Below are 20,053 nucleotides of genomic sequence, written 5' to 3' on the forward strand. Positions count from 1 at the left end.
TTCTCCACCTCCCTACTTCTCCATCATCCCTTAAGGCCCTCCTTAAAACCAACTTCTTTGGACAAGCTTTTGGTCACCCCTCCTAATATCTCCTTGTTTGGCTTAGTATTCAGAGATTAGATGACAGAAGCTTTTGAGAACTCCATCCTTTCTCCTTTTGAGATCTTGATTTGAATCCAGGCTGGTAGATGGGTAACACTTCTGTGTGAGTGAAATGTGTTTCAATCATAGGAACAGGAGCAGGCCATTCACCCCCTTGAGCCTATTCTGAATTTTGGGATCAATTAGATCATGGCTGATCACTACCTCAACTCCAATTACCTGCCTTTGATCTGTAGCCCTTGGTCCCCTTACCTACTAACAATCTGTTGATTTCAATCTTTAAAATTTCAATTGATCAAAGATTCACAGCCTTTTGGGGGTGAGAATTCCACATTTCCACCACCCTTTGTGTGAAAATTAGATCAACCCTCCATCTTCTATGCTCGAGAGAATACAAGCCTTGCTTATGCAATGTGTCCTCATAATTTAACCCTGTAAGCCCTGGAATCATTCTGGTGAATCTGCACTGCAACTGCTCCAAGGCCAATATATCCATCATGAGGTTCGGTGCCCAAAACTGAACACAATACCCCAGATGGGGTCTGACCAAGACTCTGTACAACTGACCATAACTTCCTCCCCTTTGTATTCCAGCTGCCTTGAGATAAAGGCTAACATTCCATTAGTCTTTTTGATTACTTTTTGTACCTGTGCACTAGCGTTCTGTATCCATGGACAGCTAAATCTCATTGCTCCTCCACAGTCCCTAATCTTTCGCCATTAGGAAAATATTCTGATTTGTCCTTCTTGGCTATGAGGTGGATGACCTCACATTGAACTCCATCTGCCACAGTTTTGCCCATTCACTTAACCTGTCTGTCGCTTTGTAACTTTCTGTTCCCATCCACACAACTTACTGTGCTTCCTAACTTAGTGTCATCTGCAAACTTGGATATACAGCTCTCTATTCCTTTATCCAAGTCATTGACAAATATGGCAAAAAGCTGAGGATCCAATACAAATTCCTGGGGAATACACTTGTCACATTCTGCCAATCAGAGATAAAGTTCCCTTCCAACCCATGTCCAATTCCAGCGCTCTCATTTTTGCTAATAATCTCTTGTGCGGAACCGTACAAATGTCTTCTGGAAGTCCATTTACAAAACATCCCATCACTCCCTTATCCACCATGTTAGTGATTTCCTCGAGACGTTCAACATGCCGTCTTTTGGATGAGATGTTATACCGAGGCCCCCCTCAGGTGGACGTAAAAGATCCCTTGGCTCCATTTTGAAGAGGAGCAGGGGATTTCTTCCCCTGTTGTCTTGGACAATATTTATTCATCAACCACTAAAACAGATGATCTGGTCATTATCTCATTGCTGTTTGTGGGACCTTGCTGTGTGTAAATTGGCTGCCACAACAGTTACAACATTGACTACACTTCAAAAGTACTTCATTGGCTGTAAAGCGCTTTGGGACGTTCTGAGGCGGTGAAAAGTGCCAAATAGATGCAATGCCTGCTTTCTTTCAAGCTCTGCACCAATGTTGCACCAAAGGTCTGCAGCATGAGGAAAAGAACTAAAGATTTAGATCTGATTCCCAATATATCTACAGGCATGTTGAGTAATAGTGGGCTAGTACTGTGTGACTGCTACAGCTGGCTGTTACAGTGGCGTTTTAGTAAGGAGAAGTGTGGCACATTGATCCCACTGTTACTTGTCAGTAAAAGTAGGTGTTAGCTGTAAAATAAAAACATAAGAAATAGGAGCAGGAGTAGGCCACCTGGCCTATCGAGCCTGCTCTGCCATTGAATCAGATCATGGCTGATCTACGACCTCAACTCCACTTCCCTGCCTGATCCCCATATCCCTTGATTCCCTTGAATCCAAAAATCTATTGATCTCAGCCTTGAACATATTCAACGACTCAGCATCCACAGCCCTCTGGGGTAGAGAATTCCAAGTATTCATGACCTTCTGAATGAAGAAATTCCTCCTCATCTCAGTCCCAAAAGTCTGACTCCTTGTCCTAAGACTATGTCTCCTAATTCTAGACCTCCAGTCAGGGGAAACATCCTCTCAGCATCTACCCTGTCAAGCCCTCTTCAAATCTTATATGTTTCAATGAGATCATCTTTCATTCTTCTAAACTCCAGAGAGTATAGGCTCAATCTTTCCTCACAGGACAGCCCTCTCATCCCAGGAATTAATTTAGTGAATCTTTGTTGTACTGCCTCTAAGGCAAGTATATCCTTCCTTAGGTAAGGAGACCAAAACTGTACACAGTACTCCAGGTGTGGTCTCACCAAAGCCCTGCACAATTGCAGCAAGACTTCCTTACTCTTGTACTCCAATCCCCTTGCAATAAAGACCAACATACCATTTGTCTTCCTTATTGCTTGCTATACCTGCATGTTAACTTTCTGTGTTTCGTGTACAAGGACACCCAAATCCCTCTGAACACCGACATTCTATAGTTTCTCACCATTTAAAGAAGATTCTGTTTTTCTATTTTTCCTACCAAAGTCAATAACCTCACATTTCCCCACATTATACTCCATCTGCCACCTTCTTGCCCACTCACTTAATCTGTCCATATTCCATTGCAGACTCTTTGTATCCTCCTCACAGTTTACTTTCCCACCTAGCTTTGTATTGTCAGCAAACTTGGATACATCACAATCGGTCCCTTCATCTAAATCATTAATATAGATTGTAAATAGCTGAGGTCCAAGCACTGATCCTTACGGCACCCCCACTAGTTACAGCCTGCCAACCTGAAAATGACCCGTTAATTCCTACTCTCTGCTTTCTGTCCGTTAACCAATCCTCAATCCATGCTAATATATTACCCCCAATCCCATGAGCCCTAATCTTGTGTAACAACCTCATGTGGCATCTTTAATAATCCAAATATATTACATCCACTGGTTCCCCCTTATTTGCCCTGCCAGTTACATGCTCAAAAAAAACCTCTTAGATTTGTCAAACACGATTTCCCTTTCATAAAACCATGTTGACTCTGCCTAATCATATTATGATTCGCTAAGTGCCCTGTTACTGCGTCCTTAATAATAGATTCCAGCATTTTCCCAATACTGATGTCAGGCTAACTTGCCTATAGTTCCCTGTTTTCTCTCTCTCTCCTTTCTTGAATAGCAGGGTTAGATTTGCTACCTTCTAATCCACGGGGATCGTTCCCGAATCTAGGGAATTCTGGACGATCAAAACCAATGCATCCACTATCTCTGCAGCCACCTCTTTTAAAACCCTAGGCCATCAGGTCATGGGGATTTGTTGGCTTTTAGTCCCATTAATTTTTCTAAAACTTTTTCTTTACTAATCCTAATTACTTTAAGTTCCTCTAAAAGAACTTTTACAACACCTGTTAATGGAATCATAGAACTATTACAACATTCCTCTTAATGGAATCATAGAATCACAAAAGGAGGCCATTCTGCCCGTCGAGTCCGTGCTGGCGCTCTGCAAGAGCAGTCCAGCTAGTCCCACTCCCCTGCCCTTTCCCTGTAGCCCTGCAAATTTTTTCCCATCAAGTACTTATCCAGTTCCCTTTTGAAGGTCATGATTGAAACTGCCTCCACCACCCCCTCAGGCAGTGCATTCCAGATCATAACCAATCGCTATGTTAAAAAAGTTTTTGCTCATATCGCCTTTGGTTCTTTTGCAAATCACCTTAAATCTGTGTCCTCTGGATCTCAACCCTTCTGCCAATGGGAACAGTTTCTCTCTATCTATTCTGTCTTGACCCCTCATAATTTTGAATACCTCTATCAAATCTCCTCTCAACCGTCTCTGCTGTAAGGAGAACTTCTCCAGCATCTCTAGTCTCTCCACGTAACTGAAGTCCCTCATCCCAGCAATCATTCTAGTAAATCTTTTCTGCACCCTGTCTAAGGCCTTCACATCCTTCCTAAAATGCAGTGCCCAGAATTGGACACAATACTCCAGTTGTAGCCGAACCAGTGTTTTATAAAGGTTCATCATAGCCACCTTGCTTTTGTACTCTGTCCCTCTATTTATAGAGCCCTGGATCCTGTATGCTTTTTAATTGCTTTCTGCACCTGCCCTGCCACCTTCAACAACCTGCACACATATACCTTCAGGTCTCTCTGTTCCTGCACTCATTTATAATTGTACCCTTTAGTTTATTTTGCCTCTCCTTGGTCTTCCTACCAAAATTAATCTAAAAGAACTTGTTACAGCACTCCTCTTAATGATTCCAGTTAAGATCAGCTTTCCGCAAAAGTGCCCCCTTGCTATACGTGATATTGGATACATCATTATTTTGATAGGAGCCTATTGAAGTGATAAACTAATAACTCGGGCTTTTTAAAGCCCTGCATCCCAGTGCAGGTAGTCCAGAGGACTTGGGGGTTTTCAGCCCAAAGCAGACCACTACAGACTGCAGATTTGTTAGAATCTGGTTCACTTTCTGAAGAGTCTGAGGGAATAACGCTGCACTTTGCTTTGGTTTATAAATGATGGGACATTGGAGGAAGGCGAGGAGGAACCTTCCAGTCTCCTTGCTGCGCTGTTGTTGGCAAGTGGACTGGATCTCGGGGATAGTCTCCCATTTGAGTTGAACAGATCGGAAGGTGAAAACTACAGCGACCGAGGCAAGCTATCGACATGCTAGTTAGCTCAGAGTGAAAGGATTAGGGACTCGAAGGGGATGGGCGGAGAAATTGGTATCTGGGTTGGGTAGCGGACAGGCCGGGTTTGGGCACTAGATTGCAGGAAGATGGGATTTGGGAGTTATGAGCTTGGGATGATACGAGTTGGGTGCTTGTGTGTTGGAGTGGTTTATGAGTAGTGGAGCGAGGGATAGATAGTTTTGGCAAAAGCAAAATACTGCAGATGCTGGAAATCTGAAATAAAAACCGAAAATGCTGGAAAAGCATAGCATCAGGCAGCATCTGTGGAGAAAGAAACTGAGTTAACGTTTCAGGTTGATGCTCTTTCATCAGAATTGGAAGAAGTTAAAGATTTAACAGTTTTTAAGCAAGTACAGAGCCAGGCAGAGGAAGGGGAGGGAGGAAAGAACAAAAGGGAGCGTCTTTGATAGGGTGGAGGGCAGCAGTGATTAAATGACAAAAGGGATGGTTGTGCAAGGCAAGGAGGTCGTTTTGGCAGATGGTCTGATGCTGATGAGTTGTGTTGTGTGATGCAGTACCAGGCAAAATAAATCCAGCTGAGAATGATACATGAGCAGTCACCCAGCACTGTAGTCAAACCACACCCTCAGGATAATTGGAGCAGGCCCTTCCAACAACAACAACAACTTGCATTTATATAGAGCCTTTAACATAGTAAAATGTCCCAAGGCGCTTCACAGGAGTGTTATCAAACAAAATTTGACACTGAGCCACATAGGGAGATATTAGGGCAGTTGACCAAAAGCATGATCAAAGAGGTAGGTTTTAAGGAATGTCTTAAAGGAAGTGAGAGAGGTAGAGAGGTTTAGGAAGGGCATTCCAGAGCTTAAGGCCAAGGCAGCGGAAGGCATGGCCGCCAATGGTGGAGCGATGGAAATCGGGGATTCCAGAGCTTGTGGGCAGGTCGACAATTCAACATTAAAAAAAATTTAGTCACAGGAAAAGGCCTAAAGGCTTATTGCTTTTTTTGATGGATTAAAATCCCACCTTCTCACCATGTTGCTCAATTCTATCTCGCTCCAGCAATGCACCTGTGCCTACTTGTACTATTGGCTCTTACTGGTAACTCGAACCTCTCCTGTACTTATTTGTACAATTGGCCTTTCCTAGTAACTTTCACCATTTGTGTTTATATATATATAAAAGTTCCATCTGACAATCCACCTTACTCCTAATTTTCAGCTTGTTTCCCTTAAATTTGAACCCTTCACCTGAGCCGACTTTATCAAGTGCCCTTCATAATCCTGTAAGCTTCAGCTCAGTAATCTCAAAGCCTCTGTTCCAGAGAGTGCAAGCCCAACTCCTCAACCTTTCTTTGTAAATTAGATTCCTGATACCCAGAGTGATGTGATGGCTCAGCTCTGTACCCTCTCAAGGGCACCAATACCATTTCTTTGATTGGATGAAGAGGGCTGTCCAGGGAAGATAAGATTTGTGTGTAGAAGGGAGTGTAGACCATGTTAAATCTTTATTTCATCGGAGATGTGACCTATCAGCCTCTGAGAAGCCCCGCAGCAAAAATCCCAGAACTAACAAAAAGCTGCATTCGGTGCGAGTAATTCTGGAAGCTTTCATGTGAGATAAAAAGAAAACTGCAAGTTTGCAACACATGCAGAAAATGCTGACAATACACAGCAAGTCTGTCAATATCTGTAAAGAGGAAAAACAGATTAGCATTTTGACCCCTTATGGAAACTGTGGTACTGATGAAATGGCCTGGGCCTGAAACATTAATCTATCTTTTCTCGTATTTGCTGCATTTTCTACTTTATATGCAATCCCCTTCAAATGGGGTGATACTGTTTACCCTCCGTAAACTTGAGCTCATTCAAAACTCTGCGGCCCCATCCTAACTTGCACCAAGTCCCGTTTGCGCCTGTGTTCACTGATCTACGTTGGCTCCCGGTCTGGCAACGGCTCAATTTTAAAATTCTCATCCTTGTTTTCAAATCTCTCAATGACCTAGCCCCTCCCAATCTTTGTAACCTCCTCCATCCCTACAACCCTCCGAGATCTCTGCGCTCCTCCAATTCTGGCCTCTTGTGCGTCCCCAATTTTAATTGCTCCACCATTGGCGGTCGTGCCTTCAGCTGCCTAGGCCCTAAGATCTGGAATTCCCTCCCTAAACCTCTCCACCGCTCCTCCTTTAAGACACTGCTTAAAACCTGCCTCTTTGACCAAGCTTTTGGTCACCTGTCCTAATATCTCTATGTGGCTCGGTGTCAAATTTTGTCTAATAACGCTCCTGTGAAGCGCCTTGGGATGTTTTTGCTACATTAAGGCACGATAGAAATGCAAGTTGTTGTCACACATCTCCGTACTAATAAGATATCAGAAAGGCAACTTTCCTAAATAAATCTCTGGAATTAATGCTTGGTTACAACAAGACAGAATTTTCAGTCCCAGCAGCTGTCTGACTCAAACAGTAGGGACACTGTAAAGGTTTCTCCAGATAAAGGTTAGCTCCTTACCTGCCGGCTTTTGGGGTTTGCAACAATATTTAAACAGCAGCTGGAGTGTTAGAACAGTGCCAAGTCCCTTTGTCCCTAGGGTTGGGACTCTGAGACTGAGATACTGATGGATATCGATTGGGCCAGTCCTGCTTAGATCCATCAGGATGAACAATGTTGCTGAAGGGATCAAATGGTGAATAATAATGGTACAGAAGATCCTGACACTTGGGCGTCCAGCCAGCGAGCCTACAGTCCCGTTTCTGATTATATAATGTAACCTAATCTCAGAGAGTGCTCTTTGTTTTGGAGGCATTTTGTTTAAAGCACTGATTTATACTGTACTTAGCAGTGGGCACAGTTGTGCCCCTTTTAACAGGAAAACATCACTGGTTTCTTCATTCTGTTTTTCATTTTAGATTCTTTGGTGTCTAGTTTAGTGGGCAAATGCATTGCCCAGAGTGGTACTGAGCCATAAAAACCAGAAAGGTCCCAAGTCAATCCATGCTGATCTTAGTCAGGGTAGCTCTTAGGAGTGCTACAATTAGCCTCGGTGCCCATACGAACAAACGAACTTGCATTTATATAGCGCTTTTCATGACCTCAGGACGTCCCAAAACACTTTACAGCCAATGAAATACTTTTTGGGGTGTAGTCACTGTTGTAATGTAGGAAATGCAGCAGCCAATTTGTGTATAGCAAGGTCCCACAAACAGCAATGTGATAAGGGATGTGAGAGGGCAGACGGGGCCTCGGTTTAACGATTCATCCGAAAGACAGTACCTCTGACCGTGCAGCATTCCCTCAGTACTGCGCTGGAGTGTTGGCCTAGATTATGTGCTCAAGTCTCTGGAGTTGGACTTGAACCCACAACCTTCTGACTCAGAGGCGAGAGTGCTACCACTGCGCCACGGCTGACACCTATGATATGGGTTTGCCTCAACCCGTCATCAGAGGCAACCCTGTGAGGTGAATGAGATGAGGCAAATTATTTGGTGATTCGGGGCAGTGACAGTTAAGAACAAAATGAGGGCAGCTCACTACATGCAGGCATTCCTAGTAATACACTACTGCTGATAAATCGAAAAGGGCAAATGCAGCAATAACTTGCATTTATATTGCACCTTTAACGTAGTAAAACGTCCCAAGGCACTTCACAGCAGCAATTATCAAACAAATTTTGACACCTAGCCATATAAGGAGATATTAGGGCAGGTGACCAAAAGCTTGGTCAAAGACATAGGTTTTAAGGTGCACCTTAAAGGAGGAAAGAGAGGCGGGGATATTCATGGAGGGAATTCCAGAGCTTGAGGCCTAGGCAGCTGAAGGCACGGCTGCCAGTGGTGGAGCGATGAAAAGTGGGGATGTGCAAGAGGCCAGAATTGGAGGAGTGTAGAGATTTTGTTGGGTTGTAGGACTGGGGGAGGTTACTGAGATAGGGTGGGGCGAGACCATGGAGGGATTGGAAAACACTGATGAGAATTTTAAAATCGAGATGTTGCCAGATCGGAAGCCAATATAGGCCAGTGAGCTGATGGATGAACGGAACTTGGTGTGAGTTAGGTTATGGGCAGCAGAGTTTTTAATGAGCTCAAGTTTAGGGAGGGTGCATCGGTCACAATTTGAGAGCAGTTTACCTCTCCAGGTAGGTTAAACACTGCAGAAAGTGACAGAGGGATTGTCTTCACAACTGGAAATTCCAATATGAATGAATCCCTTTGATCAATGGAGTAGAGGATCAGCAGGATCTGGGGGCACAGATACACACATCGCTAAAAGTAGCAACACAGATTAATAAGGCCATTTAAAAGAAGCAACCAAGCACTAGGGTTCATTTCTAGAGGGATAGAATTGACGAACTTGTATAGAACCTTGGTTAGACCACACTTGGAGTACTGTGAACAATTCTGGTCTCCATATTGTAAAAAGGATATAGGTGCAAAAAAAATTTACTAGAATGATACCAGAACTGAGAGGTTATACCTATCAGGAAAGATTGAACAAGCTGGGGCTCTTTTCTCTAGAAAAGAGAAGACTGAAGGGTGACTTAATACAGGTCTTTAAGATTACGAAAGGGTTTGATAGCATAGATGTAGCGAAGCTATTTCCACTTGCGGCAGAGACCAGAACTAGATTTTTGGGAGCCCACCGCGTGGGGAATTGGGGCTTGTGAACTCTACAGTTGACCACTGTGCTGGTCTTGCTAATCTCAAAATGTTCTAAATGATTTCAGTCTATGTCTGTGTGTATGATTAAAGTACATTTCTATCTAAATATTGCCGCAGCCAGGAATCCAAATCCATAGCACTCTATACTGCTCTCTAGCCTAATCTGAGGGGAGCTGCCTGGTTTATACTGGCCTGTTGGGCAGTTCCACCCTTTTATATTTGAGTGTATGTGGAAGTGCCTGATTCCCACATCTGCCAACCCCAAATGTTTTGTTGTCTCACGTACATTTTGTGCTTTCTCCACAATGTGAGTTACCCAAGGCCTTACCCAACTCTGGGTTCGATTAAAGCCACAGGGGTCACCACCTTTCTGCTAGCACTCTGCTACCTGGGAGTGACCCCACTGACTAATCTCTTTCCCCTCTGATTACTGATGAGAATGAAGTCCACGAGTGAAGCTTCGTCTCTTGGAATGAATCTTCTGAACGTCCGTTGAGTGGAAGAGCTTCCTATTTATTGCTCGTGAGGTGTCAGTAAATAACTGTGGAGATTGCTGTCGAATGCGCTGGGATTGCATTACTTGAGGAGTTAGTGAACTATCGTATTCAATAGTTCTGGTTTCTTGTCCAACACACACCGCCATAGAGTGTTGCAGAAGCTGAAATGTAATTGTGGGAGAGCGTTGAATAGATCTAGATTATTTGCGGTGGTTTTGCTTTCTCTGTTAAGTCGGGAGTATTGGCGAATATTCCATCCTCACGGGAATGTATAACCCCATCCTGTGCAGTCACATCGCATGTAGGTATAAAGAAAGAACATGTATTCCTATAGCGCCTTTCACGACCTTAGGACATCTCAAAGCGCAATACAGCCAATGAAGTACATTTGAAGTGTAGTCACTGTTGTAATACAGGAAACGGGGCAGCCAATTTGCGCACAGCAAGGTCCCACAAACAGCACTGTGATACTGTTTGTGATGTTGGTTGAGGGATAAATATTGGCCAGGACACCACGAGAACTCCCCTGTTCTTCTATGAAATAGTGCCATAGGATCTTTTAAGACGACCTGAGAGGGCAGATGGGGCCTCAATTTAACGTCTCATCCGAAAGATGGCACCTCCGACAGTGCAGTGCTCCCTCAGTACTGCACTTCCTCAGTAGTGCCAGCCTAGATTTTGTTCTCAAATCTCTGGAGTGGGACTTGAACCCATGACCTTCTGACTAAGAGGTGGGTCTGCTGCCAACTGAGCCACGGCTGATACTTTGATGCAAACCTTTGATGTTTTTGTTATACCAGAGATCTCTCCATGGCATAGACTTTTCCGAAACTGAGCCACACTGACCAAGGCAGCCCCCGGTTCCTTCTCAGTGGGACCTCAGTTGTTATACAAGGGTTAAAGTACAGAAGCTTCAGTCCTGCCTTGCTCTCTCAAAATCTTGGCTACCTCATTCGCATTCTTTGATGTGCTGTGCGATCTGCCCTTAAATCTGTACAGCTCATCTAAACCATTAAGCATGGTCAATAATCTATTAAAAAAACTTCACTGCAACAAAGAGAGATTGGGCAGATCTCAACCCGCACTACAAGGTAGTGAAGATTTGGCTATCTAAAGCATGAGCACACCACTCTAGATTCCAAGAACAAAGCTCTAATCCATTAGTCTAGGGTTTACAAAAAAATAAGTCATCACTTAGAAACCACAGTAAAGAGGAACAAGGGCTTTCCCTGACCTACAAGGCATGGAAAATGAGACAGGCAGCAGATTCACACTGACAAGCCGTTGCAAAAACACAGCGTATCTACAGAGCTCTGGATTCTCAGATCCCAGTTAGTCTCTTTCTTCGGAAGAGTTGCTCTGCGGCCCTCTATATAGGGTCAGATCATGTCCTGATGCAAATCTTTCAACCCCATCACCCCTCTCAGTTTCCTCCCCTCCTCTGCTGAAGCTGTCCTCCCATACCATGTCCATTCATCCTGTGTGAGTTTAGTCAATGTAAGTAGGCCATTCGACAGTGGGGAGCATCAGAGTCAAATGCAGTCCTTTCCAGCCGGGTCACTGGATAACAACCAGGGCCACAAACCCAGACCAATGTTTCCCCTCCATAGCCCAGAGGCTGCAAGACCAACTTGTAGCACCACAACTGAGGTCCCGTTGAGATGGAACTGGTGGCCTTCCTGGTCTGTGTGGCTCAGTTCTGGACAGGACTGTGCCATTGAGAGATCTCTGGTGCTAACTTTTGATGTTTATTTTATGTGTCATCCTTGGCTCAGTTGGTAGCGCTCAGGCTTTTCTCTCTCGCCATCTTTGTCACAGCAGTTTGGGGTGGTCAATAGCTGCTTGCCCCCATGCCACCCGTGCCTGGGAAAACTGTGCCGAGTCCCTTTAGCTGCGGAGGATGCATTCATCACCTAACCATGGCAGACTCCCAGAGCGTGTTACACGATTCACATCACTCAGTTTGTCTGAATGGTATTCTGGAACAGTCCCTCATTGTATGAAAAGTTCTAATGGAAAAAAAGTACTTGCATTTATATTGTGCCTTTCATGACCTCAGGATGTCCCAAAGCGAATTACAGCCAATTAAGTATTTTTGAAGTGTAGTCACTGTTGTAATGTAGAAAACGCAGCAGCCAATTTGCGCACAGCAAGGTCCCACAAACAGCAATGAAATAAATGACCAATTCATTGATTTTTATGGCATTGGTTGAGGGACGAATGTTGGCCAGGACACTGGGAGAACTCCCCAGCTCTCTTTCGAGTAGTGCTATGGGATATTTTACGCCCACTTGAACAGGCACATGAGACCTCAATTTAACGTCTCATTCAAAAGGTGGCACCTCTGACTGCAGCATTCGAATCCTTTTAACATTATAAACATCCTGATCAATCACCCCTCAATCTTCTATACTCCAGGGAATACAAGCCAGATTTATGCAACCTGTCCTCGTAATTTAATCCTCTAAGGTTAAATTACAAGGTTTAGTATCCTTTGCAAGAATGCATTGAAGTTCTGGCATCGGTACAAGAGATGAGGTCTTCGGGATAGTCCAACCATCATTTAGCCGGGAGAGCAAGCACGATGGGTCAGGAGTGTGTTGCCAACCCCCTGAGTTTACTCTAGCAATATTAGTGTAGGAGATGACCTCTTCGGGTCAGTCTGGCTGTGTAACAGAGAGAACAAGCATGATGAGTAAGGGGCATGTTGCTCCCCTTGAGTTTACCCCAGGGCCATCAACGTAAAAGATGGCGGCTTTCGGTTAGCCAGACCTTTTAGCAGAGAGAGCAAAGCATGATTGGTCAGGAGCATGTTGCTGCCTCCTGCGTTTACCCTAGCACGGTCGAGGTGGGTTGGAGTGGATAGCATTCAAAAGCCAACTTACATAGGTTAAAACACCAGGACAAAGTCAATGCCACCCCTTCCAATTTAGAAAAAAGGTTGTTCCACAAAAATCACTTTTATAATTGGCAGGTGAATTGAGTGCTGCAGTGCAATCGGTCTCTGTTTCAAAACTCTGGCTTTGACCAGGCAGGAGCATCCTCTACTGATGCCATGTATTGATTCAGGGCCATGCAGTCGTGGCACTGTGCCATCAGCAGTCGGGCACTCCCCACAAGGTTTAGGATATACTGTTGTGTCACAGAATTGTAACTCTACCGCCTGACTGGAGTAGAAGCTGAAAGCTCGCATATTATAAAAGCATCGGTTCTGTGTCATGAATTACCCAATCAAAGTAATACATTGTTAATAGTACTCTCACCGTAATACCTCGCGTCGGTAGAATTTACTGCCCTTCTATGATGTTTGTTTCTGTGAACAATGTTAGCACTGAGAAATGGAACATTTTCCCTTGCAGCCACCTAGTGTTGGCATCAAGCACTTCCCAGGTCAGATATAACACATAATACATGCACAGTAAAGCTGCCTCTACTCAGCTCCAACAATGTGACTCATCTGCAATTTCAGAGAGCATCATTTAACTCAACAGTGGCTCAGTAGTAGCACTTTCGCCTGTGCATCGGAATGGTCATGGGTTTAAGTCCCACTCCAGAGACTTGAGCACAAAATCTAGGCTGACGCTCCCATTGCAGTACTGAGGGAGTGCTGCACAGTTAGGGGTGCCGTCTGAGACGTTAAACCGAGGCCCCGACTGCCCTTTCAGGTGAACATATAAGATCCTGTGGCAGTATTTCAAAGAAGAGCAGGGGAGTTCTCCCCGGTGTCCTGGCCAATAATTGTCCCTCAACTAATGTCACGAAAACAAATTATCTGGTCACATTGCTCATTGTGGGACCTTGTGTGCGAATTGGCTGCAGCATTTCCTACATTACAACAGTGACTACTCTTCAAAGGTACTTCATTGGTTGTAAAGCACTTTTGGACTTCCTGAGATCGTGAAAGGCGCGATATAAAATTTTTTTTGAAATTTTGTATCAATATTTGTCATTGCCAACAGCAGCCACCCAGAGACCAGCTGCAGTTGTTTCTCAATTAATGTTGGATTAGGGGCAGTTTTGTTGGCCTGTGGTGACCAGGATCGGGATTGCCAAAACATACTTAACATAGGACTCCTAAACGACCAGAAGGAGAAGGCGGTCATCTCATCAGTCTGAGTTGGATTTGAACCCAAAGGTCAAAGGTCTAACCCACTATACCACCAAGTGTTCCAGTGTTTGCATTCTAAGTGTGTGGGGCGACAGGCTCAAGCTTGTGTGCTTGTAATAATGAAATCAGATTTATGCGTGTGCCCGTGAAATCACAGATGTAGGGAGAATACATGCAAGTCAGCCGGCATGGAGTGTGGGAGGGGAGAGGCTCGAGTGTGCAGTAGTTGTGAGCTGAGTGTGTGCGAGGTAGGGTGGAGCAGGTGTGCACGTGTACGCTTGTGGATGATGGGACTATGGAGAAACACTCATTACAATATTGCTGCATCTTTACAGAGGCTGACATTCCACTGAAGCCTGAGAAAGGGTGGGTCCACATGGATGTGCCAGAGTACGAGAAGATGGAGTGGCTGAAAGATTTACCCAAACCCAGACGACGGAAAACTAACAAGGTGAGCAGTGGCAGTGTGGATCCTTACTGACCCTCCCTAAGTCTAATACATCACAAACAGAGCTACGGATCCGTGCTGGTGAAGGGGTTAGACTTACAATCACTAGATAAAGAAAGAAAGAAGGACTTCCATTTATATAATGCCTTTCATGACCTCAAGATGTCCCAAAGCGCTTTACAGTGACTGAAGTACTTTGAAAGTGCAGTCACTTGTGATGTAGGGAAGCCAAATTGCGCACAGCAAGGTCCCACACACAGCAGTGTGATTATGACCAGATAATCTGTTTTTTTTAGTGATGTTGGTTGAGGGATAAATGTTGGCTAGGACACCAGGGAGAACTCCACTGCTCTTCAAAATAGCGCTGTGGGATCTTTTACGTCCATCTGAGAGGACAGACGGGACCTCGGTCATTTTATATTGAACTTGTGAGGTTTATCCAGTCGTTCAAAAGATTTTTCTGCCTTCTGAGGTATAGTATCTCCACCCTTGTGCCTGAAGAAGAAAGTGTGGTGATGGTACAGAACAATAGAACTGGTGTATTTCTTTATTGTAAACAATTTTACAACACCAAGTTATAGTCCAGCAATTTTATTTTAAATTCACAAGCTTTCGGAGGCTTCCTCCTTCGTCAGGTGAACGATGTGAAAATGAAATCCTCGAAATGAAATCGCATTTATAATTCACAGAACAATGCTTGGTGAGTACAGACAGTTTTTTCAACTGCCCGTTGCCAAGGCAATCAGTGTGCAGACAGACAGGTGTTACCTGTCAGGTCTCACAGAATATACAAATCACCAAAAAAAAAACAACAAACAAAAAAAAACAGAGATAGAGAGGTAGAAACATAGAAAAGACAGCAACTGACCCGTTATATTAAAAACAGATAACATTTGTTCGCTGGTGGGGTAACGTGTAGCGTGACATGAACCCAAGATCCCGGTTGAGGCCGTCCTCATGGGTGCGGAACTTGGCTATCAATTTCTGCTCGACGATTTTGCGTTGTCGTGTGTCTCGAAGGCCGCCTTGGAGTATGCTTACCCGAAGGTCGGTGGATGAATGTCCATGACTGCTGAAGTGTTCCCCGACTGGGAGGGAACCCTCCTGTTTAGCGATTGTTGCGCGGTGTCCGTTCATCCGTTGTCGCAGCGTCTGCATGGTCTCGCCAATGTACCATGCTCTGGGGTATCATGTATTTATGCGTATGCCCATCATGTATTTCTTTATGGCAGTTTGACTATGTATGCAGCTTTGATAGGGAATAGTGTGAGGACTCGAGGCCATGGAATTGTGAGTGACATGGAGCGGCGAGAGACTGTGGGACTGAGCGGCCCTGTCACAGAGCAGAGATGTAAGGAATCTTACAACACCAGGTTATAGTCCAACAGTTTTATTTGAAAATCACAAGCTTTCGGAGGCTTTCTCCTTCACTTACCTGACGAAGGAGAAAGCCTCCGAAAGCTTGTGATTTTCAAATAAAACTGTTGGACTATAACCTGGTGTTGTAAGATTCCTCTCATTTGTACACCCCAGTCCATCACCGGCATTTCCACAACAGAGCAGAGAGACGGTGGGAGTGAGTGGTCCTGTCACGGAGCGGTGAGAGACTGTGGGACCGAGCGATCCTGTCACGGAGCAGAGAGAGACTATGGGACCAAGTGGTCCTGTCATGGAGCGGTGAGAGATTGTGGGACTGAGCGGTCCTGTCACGCAGCAGAGAGACAGTGGGAGCGAGTGGTCCTGTCACGGAGGAGCAAGAGACTGTGGGACTGAGCGGCCCTGTCACGGCACAGGGAGAGATTGGGACTGAGCGGCTCTGTCTCGGAGCACGGAGAGACTGGGACTCAGCGGCCCTGTCACAAAGCAGTGAGAAACTGTGGGACTGAGTGGCCCTGTCACAGAGCAGAGAGTGGGACTGAGCGGCCCTGTCACGAAGCAGTGAGAGACTAGGACTGAGCAGCCCTATCACGGAGCGGAGAGACAGTGTGACTGAGCGGCCCTGTCACAGAGCGGAGAGAGAGTGGGAGTGAGTGGTCCTGTCACGGAGCAGAGAGGTAGTGGGACTGAGCGGCTCTGTCACGGAGCAGAGAGGTAGTGGGACTGAGCGACCCTGTCACGGAGCAGAGAGGTAGTGGGACTGAGCGACCCTGTCACGGAGCAGAGAGGTAGTGGGACTGAGCGACCCTGTCACGGAGCAGAGAGGTAGTGGGACTGAGCGACCCTGTCACGGAGCAGAGAGGTAGTGGGACTGAGGGGCTCTGTCACGGAGCAGAGAGGTAGTGGGACTGAGCGGCTCTGTCACGGAGCAGAGAGGTAGTGGGACTGAGCGGCTCTGTCACGGAGCAGAGAGGTAGTGGGACTGAGCGGCTCTGTCACGGAGCAGAGAGAGAGTGGGACTGAGCAGCCCTGTCACGGAGCGGCGAGAGGGTGGGACTGAGCGGCCCTGTCATGGAGCAGAGAGAGGCTGTGGGACTCAGCGGTCTCACAGAGAAGTTAGAAGCTGTGAGACTGAGTGGGTTTGTCAGGAGCAGTCTGAATTTGAGGTTGAGTAAAACTTGTGGGTTTCACAAACACTTACATGCAGCCAAAGCCTCAAACACGCCAGTAATCCCACCAAACGCTGAATGTACAGAAATCTATCCCGCATGATGAACAGAAACGTGTCCCCTTTCCAAGGAAATGTGATTATAGCACAGTTATTTAATGTCTTTTTTATCCACATTCAGGAGATGCAAGCAAGGTTCAGTTTCCATGGTGACTTAATACCTCCAGATGTAGATGTTCCAACTCACCTGGGACTGCACCATCATGGAGAGGAGCCAGAGGTTAGACATTTATATTACTTCCTATTACAATGAAATGCTTTTGAGCTGCCATTCCACATTTGTTGAAGTGAAGGCTGGAATACAAAGGGGTGGAAGTGATGCTTCAGTTGTGCAGAGCTCTGGTCAGACTCCACCTGGAGTACTGCGTTCAGTCCTGGGCACCGCAGGAAGGATATATTGGCCTTGGAGGGGGTGCAGCGCAGATTCACCAGAATGATACTAGGGCGAAAAAGGGTTAAATTATGAGGACAGGTTGCATAGACTACCTTGTGTTTAGAAGATTAATGGACGATCTAATTGAGGTGTATAAGATGATTAAAGCAGTTGATAGGGTAAAGAGAGAGAGAAGCTATTCCTCTGGTGGGGGAGTCCAGAACAAGGGCGCATAACCTTAAAATTAGAGCGAGGCCATTCAGGGGTGATGTCAGGAAGCATTTCTTCACACAAAGGGGAGTGGAAATCTGGAACTCTCTCTCCCAAAAAGCTGTTGAGGCTGGGGGTCAATTGAAAATTTCAAAACTGAGATTGATTGATATTTGCTAGGCAAGGGTATTAAGGGTTACAGAACCAGGGTGGCTAGATAGAGTTAAGTTACAGATCAGCCATGATCTAATTGGATGGCGAAGCAGGCTCGAGGGGCTGAATGGCCGACTCTTGTTCCTATGTTCCTAAGAAAGATCCATGCATGTAATTTGTGCAGGAGCCAAATGAAATCTGTACTAAGTGTGGAGGAGCTGTCTCGGTGTTAGCTGCTTTGCACTTGACCTGCAGTAACCTCTCCATTCTCGGCATCAGCTAGGGCCCTGTGAGGCATAAACCGCAGGCAAACTGACGCTGTTGGACCCGGTCGTACGAGCCACTCTTACAGAAGCCATCGCGCTACCCAGCCCCTCGTTAGGAGAGAGGGATGCTTTCCTTCCTGTAAAATGTGGGCCTCAGCGGCTCCGGAGGTGAAAGGTTAATATTCTTGTCCGCTGAGTTGCCCAATGCCCCATTGCATTTATATAGCGATGTTCACGTCCTCAGGACGTCCCAACACGCTTTACAGCCAATGAAGTACTTTTGAAGTGTTGTCATTGTTGTAATGTAGGAGACGCGGCAGCCAATTTGTGCACAGCAAGGTCCCACAAACAGCAATGTGATAAATGACCAGAGAATCTGTTTGTTGATGTTGGCTATGGGATAAATATTGGCCAGGACACCGGGGAGAACTCCCCTGCTCTTCAAATAGCACCATGGGATCTTTTACATCCACCTGAGAGGGCAGACAGGGTCTCGATTTAACATCTCATCCGAAAGACGGCACCTCCGATAGTGCAGCATTCCCTCAGCACTGCACTGGAGGGTCAGAAATAACAACATAAGAAGCAGGAGTAGGCCACACGGCCGCTCGAGCTTGCTCCGCCATTCAATAAGATCATGGCTGATCTTTGACCTCAACTCCACTGTCCCGCCCGATCCCCATATCCCTTGATTCCCCTAGAGTCCAAAAATCTATCTATCTCATCCTTGAGGATATTTAATGACTCAGCATCCACAGCCCTCTGGGGTAGAGAATTCCAAAGATTCGCAACTCTTTGAGTGAAGAAATTCCTCCTCATTTCAGTCTTATATGGTCGACCCCTTATCCTGCGATTATGCTCCCTAGTTCTGGACTCTCCAGCCAGGCGAAACTACCTCTCAGCATCTAACCTGTCAAGCCCCCTCAGAATCTTATGTTTCAATGAGATCACCTCTCATTCTTCTAAACTCCAGAGATATAGGCCCATTCTATGAGACAACCCTCTCATCCCAGGAATCAATCTAGTGAACTTCCATTGCACCACCTCGAAGGCAAGTATATCCTTCCTTAGATAAGACGACTAAAACTGTACACAATACTCCAGGTGAGGTCTCACCAAAGCCCTGTACAATTGTAGCAAGACTTCCTTACACTTGTACTCCAAACCCCTTGCAATAAAGGCCAACATGCCATTTGCCTTCCTAATTGCTTGCTGTAACTGCTTGCTAACTTCTTGTGCTTCTTGTACGAGGACACCCAAATCCCTCTGAACACCGACATTCAATAGTTTCTCACCATTTAAAGAATATTCTGTTTTTCTATTTTTCCTACCAAAGTCAATAACCTCACATTTCCCCACATTATACTCCATCTGCCACCTTCTTGCCCACTCACCTAACCTGTCGATGACCCTTTGCAGACTCTTTGTGTCCTCCTCACAGCTCAGCTTACCTTCCCACCTAGCTTTGTATTGTCAGCAAACTTGGATACATTACACTCGGTCTCTTCATCTAAGTCATTAATATAGATTGTAAATAGCTGAGGCCCAAGCATTGATCCTTACTGCACCCCAGTAGTCACAGCCTGCCAACCTGAAAATGACCCCTTTATCTCTCTTCTCTGTTTTCTGTCTGTTAACCAATCCTCTATACATGCTAAAATATTACACCAACCCCATGAGCCCTTATTTTGTGTAATAACCTTTTATGCGCCAACTTATCAAATGCCTTTTGAAAACCCAAATATATGACATCCACTGGTTCCCCTTTATCTCCCTGCTAGTTACATTCTCAAAAAACTCGAATAAATTTGTCAAACACGATTTCCCTTTCATAAAACCACGTTGACTCTACCTAAACATATTATGATTTTCTATGCCCTGTCACCACTTCCTTAATTGCCCTTGAGAAGGTGGTGGTGAGACGCCTTCTTGAACCGCTGCAGTCCGTGTGGTGAAGGTTCTCCCACAGTGCTGTTAGGTCGGGAGTTCCAGGATTTTGACCCAGCGACGATGAAGGAACGGCGATATATTTCCAAGTCGGGATGATGTGTGACT

The 20,053-nt window shown here is 45.4% G+C and overlaps 1 protein-coding gene across 4 annotated transcripts in view; it reads left to right on the forward strand.

Moving 5' to 3' along the window:
* The window catches only part of rpap1 (RNA polymerase II associated protein 1), a 129,469-nt gene that overhangs the window by 33,750 nt on the left and 75,666 nt on the right, over window positions 1-20,053 (forward strand). For all 4 annotated transcript variants that reach the window (XM_067991234.1, XM_067991233.1, XM_067991235.1 and 1 more), the window contains exons 8-9: window positions 14,279-14,394; window positions 17,118-17,216. In XM_067991234.1, the coding sequence (XP_067847335.1) occupies window positions 14,279-14,394; window positions 17,118-17,216 (215 nt within the window). The remainder of the gene's footprint in view (window positions 1-14,278; window positions 14,395-17,117; window positions 17,217-20,053) is intronic.

The sequence above is a fragment of the Heptranchias perlo genome, chromosome 10, assembly GCF_035084215.1.
Source record: "Heptranchias perlo isolate sHepPer1 chromosome 10, sHepPer1.hap1, whole genome shotgun sequence".
Classification (NCBI taxonomy): Eukaryota; Metazoa; Chordata; class Chondrichthyes; order Hexanchiformes; family Hexanchidae; genus Heptranchias; species Heptranchias perlo.